This window comes from Physella acuta, unplaced genomic scaffold (genome assembly GCF_028476545.2).
Source record: "Physella acuta isolate Inbredline_101_S28 unplaced genomic scaffold, ASM2847654v3 ptg000561l, whole genome shotgun sequence".
In the NCBI taxonomy this organism is placed as follows: Eukaryota; Metazoa; Mollusca; class Gastropoda; family Physidae; genus Physella; species Physella acuta.
In genome coordinates, this window is record NW_026732080.1 from 218,318 (window position 1) to 227,441 (window position 9,124).

The 9,124-nt window shown below is 37.9% G+C and overlaps 1 protein-coding gene and 5 non-coding genes across 7 annotated transcripts; all 6 read right to left on the bottom strand.

The window, feature by feature from the left end:
* Positions 1 to 30: 30 nt before the first annotated feature.
* On the bottom strand, positions 31 to 3,568 carry LOC131946428 (tubulin delta chain). Of its 2 annotated transcripts, none has more exons than XM_059307186.1 (5): positions 3,502 to 3,568; positions 2,215 to 2,753; positions 1,676 to 1,931; positions 1,166 to 1,330; positions 31 to 871 (listed from the first exon to the last, which is right to left on the bottom strand). In XM_059307186.1, the coding sequence occupies exons 2-5, from the start codon at positions 2,740 to 2,742 to the stop codon at positions 468 to 470; spliced, it is 1,353 nt and encodes a 450-aa protein (XP_059163169.1). In that variant the 5' UTR covers positions 2,743 to 2,753; positions 3,502 to 3,568; the 3' UTR covers positions 31 to 467. The 2 variants fall into 2 exon arrangements, with proteins under 2 accessions (XP_059163169.1, XP_059163168.1); XM_059307185.1 differs by having other exon boundaries at positions 3,408 to 3,556.
* A 1,400-nt stretch (positions 3,569 to 4,968) lies between these two features.
* Positions 4,969 to 5,041, bottom strand: Trnar-acg (transfer RNA arginine (anticodon ACG)). The gene has a single exon. It is a non-coding gene; the product is annotated as a tRNA-Arg (tRNA).
* A 607-nt stretch (positions 5,042 to 5,648) lies between these two features.
* On the bottom strand, positions 5,649 to 5,721 carry Trnar-acg (transfer RNA arginine (anticodon ACG)). Its single transcript has one exon. It is a non-coding gene; the product is annotated as a tRNA-Arg (tRNA).
* A 337-nt stretch (positions 5,722 to 6,058) lies between these two features.
* Trnar-acg (transfer RNA arginine (anticodon ACG)) lies at positions 6,059 to 6,131 on the bottom strand. The gene has a single exon. It is a non-coding gene; the product is annotated as a tRNA-Arg (tRNA).
* A 1,509-nt stretch (positions 6,132 to 7,640) lies between these two features.
* On the bottom strand, positions 7,641 to 7,713 carry Trnar-acg (transfer RNA arginine (anticodon ACG)). The gene has a single exon. It is a non-coding gene; the product is annotated as a tRNA-Arg (tRNA).
* A 309-nt stretch (positions 7,714 to 8,022) lies between these two features.
* Positions 8,023 to 8,095, bottom strand: Trnar-acg (transfer RNA arginine (anticodon ACG)). Its single transcript has one exon. It is a non-coding gene; the product is annotated as a tRNA-Arg (tRNA).
* Between the last annotated feature and the right edge of the window lie 1,029 nt (positions 8,096 to 9,124).

The following is a 9,124-nucleotide window of genomic DNA, read 5'->3' on the forward strand; positions in this document are numbered from 1 at the left end:
TATCAAAAAATAGACTATAGTGGAGAGTTTATGAACAATAACAATTTTATGAATAAAATATAGCTTTATCACAGAAAGCTTTGATGAGAAAAAAAAAAACAATCAACATTACATGAACGAATTTTTTTGGTGTATTTAATATTCAATAAATCACTGTAGCCTTAACTTTAGTTTTAGAAGTGATAAAACCACTTCACTGTCAGTTGAAACATTTGATGAAACTTTACACCAATTGAGGACACCACAGTAGCTACAATTTAGCAATTTACTTTTTCAAAGCTAAGTTCAAGGCTTGTACATATTACATGAACTTATATTTTATAAATATTTGTGTAAACTAGACATATTACAAGACATCTGGTCACAAGTGGTTATAGCTTGCGATGACCTTCTCTAAGCTTACAAGACATCTGGTCACAAGTGGTTATAGCTTGCGATGACCTTCTCTAAGCTTACAAGACATCTGGTCACAAGTGGTTATAGCTTGCTATGACCTTCTCTAAGCTGACGAATGAATCTAGGAAATCTTCCTCACTCAGGCCGTGCTTCAGGTACTGGTGGACATAAGCTCGCGAGGAGAACATGTTCCAGGCCCTGTCCATGACCAGGTTCAGTGGCTTCACACTGGCGCAACTGTTGCTCACCAGCGCAGCAGACTTTTCGTAATCACAAAACATCCTGGGCTGCCTGTTGACGCAGGACATGAGGTCCTCTGGCACCCAGGATGTGTAGATGTTTGGGTCTGAGAACATGCTGGCGTCTGTACTGGAAGCTTCCTGTCCCCGCAGGACCAACATGGAGGACAATGACCTGTTGAAGCACGTGTGTCCACTAGCCGTTCTTGAGGCTGGTTTCACCTCCCAGTTAATACCTGAGATACATGGCACCATTTATTGATAGCTTAAGACCATAATAATTAAACGGTTTGAAAATACTTTTGTAATGAGGGATTTAGAGCATAGTAGTAATTATCTTGAGTAACAAATAAGTATAAACCTGTCACAAGTAAGAAATTGTTTTACAATTCCTCTTTCACACTGGAAATTAGAGCTCAAGAATATTCAAATATTTTTAACAAGTTTACAGGTTAAGTACTAGACTAAAACACCATCTTGATAGATTTAAAATGCCATCAACTGCTACTGACAACCAATATGAGACTGACCTTCTTCCATGGGGGCATCAGCAATCAACATCTGGCGTAAACTTTTCATCAGGCCTGGCCAATGGTAGACACTAAACTCTCGAGCCACGTCTGACATTTGGGGAATATTTTTCACAGTCAGCAACTTGTGCTGGGGGTGTGGCACCAACTGTTCCAGTAAAAGACCTGCAATGGTGGTCACTCTTGTTGAACATTGTACTTGCATTTTTTGCTTATCTGCTCATATTATAGATGTTGGCTTATCTGCCCATATTACATATGTTGGCTTATCTGCCCATATTACATATGTTGTATGAAGCAAGAACTACTATGCCATTAATATTTAAAGAAAATATACAATCTGTACATCTCATAGCTGCCCATTCTCTGAATGTGGTGAAGTCAAGACATTCTACAGAGCTGTAGCCAAACTTTGACTAAAGCAAACTAGTAATGCATGGTGATCAACAGTAATAATCTCCGTATTAGCCAACACTAGTCTAGCAAAAGTTGTGCCCCATCTATACACACCTAGATCACACCTAGCACCTCCAGCTGCCTGAGGGAAGAAGCTAGGCTGTAGAACACTTGTCAGTTTATGTGCTATCACCTTGTTGATGTTACCGAAGGAAATATTTTTGATGTTTAAAAGCTGGCTGCAGATCTTATGCAGAGAATCATTCTCCATGACAACCAGAGCATCTGCTGTGTCGTAAAGATGGGATAATGTTAATACAGCATTGTAGTTTTGGACTATTATCTCCCCTGTGCTGTAGGGCCACACAACCTAAGATTTTTAAAAATGTACAATATCAATTAAAAGTAAACAATATAAAATTGTCAAAACCTACATTTTGTATGACAGACAGAGTGAATAGACAATCAAATACATGCTGGGACAAATAACAGAACACCAAAGTTGGAAACATCAACATCATTATACAAATTCTGAACACCAACATTTTCTTTCAAAAATAAAAAGAATAAATTATTTCTCATATCAAAAAGTAGGGTCTAATTTAAGTGACAACTTCATACAAAGATTTACCAGCCTTCAAGTTGACACATACCTGGTTCAATATGAATGAGTGAGGAAATTCATCCCGTAAGCTCTGAGTGACGTAAGCCCCAACACCTGAGCCTGTTCCTCCAGCTAAACTTAAAAAACTGACAAAACCTCCGAGACGATCACACTTCTCGACCTCTCTCCTCACCAAATTCATTATGTTCTCTTTAGACTTTGGCCCATGGATGCAGTACCCATATGCCCAGTTATTCCCAGATCCCCTTTGCTGGCAATAGGACTGTTTTTGGGAATATCTCCATTTGCCATTTCTCCGAGCCCGCTGTATGCTCTGGGAGATGGCTTTAGATTCCATGTCAACTAAGACAGCTCTGGCAGTGGGAGTAGATGGTGTTCCATCTCTCCCTCTCTCAGACTGGGTGAAGAATGTCTCAAGTGATGTCTCGACGTAATCCCTGTTCTCTTTAGCACTGACGCCAGTGGCCTTGGCAAATATGTCGTCAGTCAGGGTGGAGAAAGTCTGTTCACCCACCTGGTTGCCACACTGCCCCAACTGTAGCGTGATCACAGACATTTGGCCGGAAACTATTCAAGACATTTAAAGCATTATAATACGCGATCACACATTAATAATTTAATACTCAACTGTGTTCAATTCTTACTTAAAACTTCTAGATTCCTAGACTAGTAGTCTAGTAGTAAGTAATGTGAAAAATAAACCGGGAATGTTCTCCCCTAAGCCCTAAACTTTCTCGTATATTCTGTTAACTATTAGTCAGTATTAGTTAACTACAAGTAACCTAACACCCTTTTTGTAAGAAAATTCTATTATCAGACACTGTTAAAAAAAAAACAACCCTAAATGTTATTTGAAGTTAAACTTCAAATAACATTTTGTTTTGGGTTTTTTTTTTATCTGACTAATACTAGAAATCTAATAGTTAACAGTACTTAACAGTTAACACCTAACAGTTAACACTCAGAATATTCGAGAAAGTTTAGTTAGTGGAGACCATTCCTGGTTTATTTTTCACATTACTTTACTTACTAGACTACTAGCTCTAGTACTTAACTAGTCTAGGACTCTAGATCTAGCTAGACTTAGTAGACTAGATCTGTAGATCTAGAGATTCTAGGACTAGATCTAGAAATCTAGATCTAGATAGAAATCTAAAATCTAGAGTTCTTTTTCTAGACTAGTCTCGGCCGATTTTACTTTTAAGTATAAGTAGGGCCTACCTAAAACGATAGATTAACGAATTATTTTAGTTAAGTGGTTTAGTTAGTGTGTATAGTTAGTTAAATTAGTTTAATGATTAGGCTTAGGGCCTACAGTAGATATAAAGTATTATAGAGAAATCTAGTGGTAAATTGTTAAAGTAGCAGCAGTTTAGCCCTCTTTTTACTCAAATTTTTCCGGTTACAATTTTTTTTATTTTGCCAGATTAAAATCCTATACGCTTGCCAAACTACCCCAAACTAGTCTTGATGCGAAAATCGATTTAATATCAGAATTAACATTTATGAATGAACTGTGTTATTGTTTTAAACCGTAGAACTATCTATGCTTTTAATTTTGTTGCGATAGTAAAAAATAAAATGACGGCTTTTTAAAAACCGAGTCTTAGCCAAATCTTTCAGAAAACTAAACTATAGCCTATTTTCTGTAGGCCCTTTTGAATATTATCAAGTAATAATTCAAAGTCAGTAATCAAGTTGTGTTGATTAAAACTTGAAACTTTACTATATTTTTTTATCCAAATAGGTTTCTCAATGATTAATTAAAATATTTCGGGGGTGGGGGCGGACACTTGTAAAAGTTTATAATTGCCAAATAAATTGTATTTCGTTTGGAGGAGATAGATCTAATCAAGATGCCTAAAAGAAACACTTGCTAAAACGTGTTTAAAAAGAAATAACAAAATTTTCGAAAGGGCGAAATATAATCTTTATTAATCCTGTTCCCAGAGGAAGGAGCTCAACGGTGATCAAAATATAGATCTAGAATCTAGACGGTCTATGTTAATGTAAAATATGTAAATAATGTAAATGTTGTCACGCTTTTTGGACGATTTTTAATTTTTTACCCCCCCCCCCTCCCCTCCGTTACATATCGTCACAAAAAGCCAGACCCCCCCCAAATATGACGTCACACCTCAGCCTACTACCCCCCTCAAAATTGCAGTTGAATTTTTCTTAAAACATCGATATTTTTCCAACATCTTGTCTGAACTCTCTCAACATGGAGTATTTTAATCAATTCCTATTACAATTTATTAAAACAGTTTTCTAAAACGCGAAATAACGGCTAAAATTCATTTTCTAATTCATTTTTTTTAAAATGCAAAAGTGTGAAGTCCCACTATCTAACCCCCCCCCCCCCCCCCTTTCCCCATCTTCACACACCGTCACAAAATTACGGACCCCCAACCCCCTCCCCCTACAAGTGTGACGTCATTTATGGACGACCCCAATGACCCTATCAAGCCCACTCCAAGTAAAAAAAAATAGTTTGGTGAGTGAAATAGGCCTTCATTGAGGTTGTTATTAAAATTGTAATCATTGTGTGAGACGAGCTAAATTGAATAGATACAAAAGATTAAAATTACAATCGAGATTTTCACGTAGTTTGAAATATATCGAGATTTCAAGTTTTGGAACCTGTATTTTAACAGACAATATATTAGGGTTTGAGAAATGTATTACAAAATAGGTCAAACGTCAGAACGCATAGGACAAGAAATTTTGGTTTTGCAGAAAACAAATCAAGAATCTTACCTCCAAAAGTAAAAAAGTAATGCGAGCCTGCCAGGATTCGAACCTGGAATCTTCTGATCCGTAGTCAGACGCGTTATCCATTGAGCCACAGGCCCATCTATATTTTGTGATAGTTCGATAATTTTTACTAGTGTAGTGCTTATATAAATTTAAATGAGGTTTTGTATTTCGAAGGGACTCTCCCATCCGATCGAAATAGAATTAATCATAATGAGTATATACTTTTACCAGTGTGCGCCCCTCGGATAATTTACCCCCCCCCCCCCCAGTAGAGAGAAAAAAGTCTGAAAGTACCCTGCCCCGACCCCCACCGCCTTATCAATTTCAATTTTAGTTTCATGCGAAATTGTATTGATACATGTGTCTGTTCAACCTTTGGATATATATTTTTTTACCTTTAATTATTTAAAATTTGATTGAGCTCTGAGGTAAGCGTAAATTAATGTCCAGATTGAATTTCAGTTGCTGTCTAATTAGGTTTGGTTGGGTACCTGGCAAAGATAAGGTATAGGCATTTATTTGTATGTTGGTTAGGTGATGGGCAAAGATAGGGAACATATTTATTTGTATGTTGGTTAACTGAAGCAGCCGTATATTTAGTCAGATATGGCTATGCATGTTTCAAGATTTTGTATTATTAAAATAACAATTATCTACCCAAAATGACCCCCCCCCCCTCCCCATGGTCTAAAAAGTTAAAGGCGAGCCTGCCAGGATTCGAACCTGGAATCTTCTGATCCGTAGTCAGACGCGTTATCCGTTGCGCCACAGGCCCTTCCAACACTTGCATGAAACGAGACCTAGATTTGCAAACATCTATTTTTTGTGATAAGTTCGAAAGTTTTTAGTAGTGTATAACTGTATAGCTTATATAAATTTTAATGAGGTTTTGTATTGGTCTTATTTCGACTATTTTCCCTCGACCAGTGTTTCTTTCAGGCATCTCTTCGGTGCAACCCCACCCACCCGATCGAAATATAATTTACTTAGCGAATTATATACTTTTACCAGTGTGCACCCCCGGATCAAATATTAAAAAAGATTAAATTCTCCCACACAATCCTACACGAGACGGTAAAAAGGGACGCTATCGAATCTTAAAAAATTATCCACGAGCCTGCCAGGATTCGAACCTGGAATCTTCTGATCCGTAGTCAGACGCGTTATCCGTTGCGCCACAGGCCCTTCAAATACGGTCGGAATAAGACCTAAATCTGTTTTTGTGATAGTTCGATAATTTTTAGTAGTGTAGTGCTTATATAAATTTTAATGAGGTTTTGTATTTCGAAGGGACTCCCCCAACCTAACGAAATAGAATTAAACATTATGAGTATATACTTTTACCAGTGTGCGCCCCTCGGATAATTTACCCCCCCCCCCCAATAGAGAGAAAAAAGTCTGAAAGTACACTGCCCCGACCCCCACCGCCTTATCAATTTCAATTTTAGTTTCATGCGAAATTGTATTGGTACATGTGTCTGTTCAACCTTTGGATATATATTTTTTTATCTTTAATTATTTAAAATTTGATTGAGCTCTGAGGTAAGCGTAAATTAAAGTCCAAATTGAATTTCAGTTGCTGTCTAATTAGGTTTGGTTGGGTACCTGGCAAAGATAGGGAACATATTTATTTGTATGTTGGTTAGGTGATGGGCAAAGATAGGGAACATATTTATTTGTATGTTAGTTAGGTACTGGGCAAAGATAGGGAACATATTTACTTGTATGTTGGTTAGGTGATGGGTAAAGATAGGGAACATATTTATTAACACGTTTTTTTCTTAACTCAGCTTCGCGTTTGTTTGTTTGGTTGTTTGGATGTTTGTTGTTAAAATTGACATCGAAAATTAGCCCACTTCTGATTGCTCTAGAGACCTGAAATTTGGCATGCATGCTACTTTCGCCTAACAATTTCAGATGCAATCATAAAAACTAGCAATTAGTGACCGTAATTAGCTTAATTTAATTACGCCCCAAGGACCATAAAATTGAGGACATGATTTCTAAAGATACCGACAAGACTGGAGGCCTATTGACCCAGTTACTTCGGCCCCAATCGATGTGATCGCGCTGGCCGTGATCGTATAGTGGTTAGTACTTCGCGTTGTGGCCGCGACAACCCAGGTTCGAATCCTGGTCGCTCAAGATTTTTAGTCCGTGTATTTATAAACACTTTTTTAAAAACCACGTTTTTCATGTGTAGCAACGGACTAAAAAGGAGAAAATAAAATACTTAAAAAAAACTTTTTAAAAAAACCACGTTTTTCTTGTGGACTAAAAAGTAGAAAATAAAATTTTCTTTTGTGCTTCCTCGAGCTGTGCAGGTTCTTGTGATGACTGACAAAAACGTGGGTCGGGCAGATGGGTCGGGAAATTTGATGGTGAACGTACCCACGTTTTTTGTCAGTCATCACAAGAACCTGCACAGCTCGAGGAAGCACAAAGAAAATTTTATTTTCTACTTTTTAGTCCACAAGAAAAACGTGGTTTTTTAAAAAGTTTTTTTTAAGTATTTTTTTGTATGTTGGTTAGGTGATGGGCAAAGATAGGGAACATATTCATTTGTATGTTGATTAACTGAAGCAGCCATATATTTAGTCTGATATCGCTATGCATGTTTCAAGATTTTGTGTTATTAAAATAACAAATATCTACCCAAAATGATCCTCCTCCCCTTAATCTAAAAGTTAAAGGCGAGCCTGCCAGGATTCGAACCTGGAATCTTCTGATCCGTAGTCAGACGCGTTATCCGTTGCGCCACAGGCCCTTACAACAGCTGAACGGTACGAGACCTAGATTTGCAAAAATCTATTTTTTGTGATAAGTTCGAAAGTTTTTAGTAGTGTATAACTGTATAGCTCATATAAATGTTAATGAGGTTTTGTATTGGTCTTATTTCGTCTATTTTCCCTCGGCCAGTGTTTCTTTCAGGTATCTCTTCGGTGCCCCCCCCCCCCCCCCCCCCCCCACCCGATCGAAATATAATTTACTTCAAAAAAAAAAAGATTAAATTCTCCCACACAATCCTACACGAGACGGTAAAAAGGGACGCTATCGAATCTTAAAAAATTATCCACGAGCCTGCCAGGATTCGAACCTGGAATCTTCTGATCCGTAGTCAGACGCGTTATCCGTTGCGCCACAGGCCCTGCTGGTAGTGTATCACCTAACTTATATAAAGATGAGGACGTTGCCACGAGGAAAGCAGATATAGTCAGCAGGTATGGGACGACGTGGTCGGGTGGTAGCGCTTACTCAAAGACTCGGGTTCGGATGCCGGGCCTGAGTCCACCCAGCTCGTAAGGGTACCTGACAGGTTAGAGAAGCGGCTGGGCATAGTGCTGACCACACTATATCCGTGTATGCTGAGGTCATGTAGCAGATTAACTCTACTTCATCTGCCCACGTGTCTTTGACACAAACTGGAAAATATGATGATAGACATCAGACAAGGGTTTGAATCAAACTATTTTTAAAACAAACCAAGCGGTCAATTAGTTGAAGCATTCATTTGGATCAATCTAAAGGCTCGTTGAATCGGACAGTCCAAACATGACCGTGGCTTGGTCATGTTTCATCTTTAACGCCCAGGTGTAGACTCTGTCCTTATACTTGTCTGGGTTATTTCATTCTGTCCCCACATGTATGTTGGTGGTGTCATATCTTTGAGAGTAGAGTTTGTAGTGTAGCTATTCTTTCCCCTCTGTCCAAAATGTACGCTTCTGTTATCCCCACTCTGACCAAGTATCACAATCACACAGAATTTAGAAATCTTCTAATCTATAGACATACTTTCTTAAGTTATGCCCTAGCATTTAGAAATCTTCTAATCTATAGACATACTTTCTTAAGTTATGCCCTAGCATTTAGAAATCTTCTAATCTATAGACATACATTCTTAAGTTATGCCCATGTATTCAGAAAAAAAACAAACTGTAAGGGCATTTTAATTTGAATATTTCTAACAAACTGGGGTACGGACTGAAGAGAACTGACAATATTCATGCCAGATATTTTTTCTTGTGCAGGTAAAACGCTTGAAAGCACCGAACCGTAGCGCTGGTTTATGCTTTGTTAATTTTTTGGGGATTCTTGGAGCCTTGACGTGGCCTTCTGTTTCATTTTTTGTTTGTTTTTGTTTTGTTTTCTGTGCTATAAAAAATTAGCGAGTACTACTT

Bases quoted from the DNA above. Each gene is read 5' to 3' on its own strand.
- LOC131946428 (XM_059307186.1), bottom strand. From the start codon at position 2,742: ATGTCTGTGATCACGCTACAGTTGGGGCAGTGTGGCAACCAGGTGGGT. The intron at 1,331-1,675 runs GTGTGTATAGAT...CCACCATTGCAG, and splicing joins AGGTGCTAGGTGTGATCTAG to GTCTTTTACTGGAACAGTTG. The intron at 872-1,165 runs GTCAGTCTCATA...CATGTATCTCAG, and splicing joins TGATGCCCCCATGGAAGAAG to GTATTAACTGGGAGGTGAAA.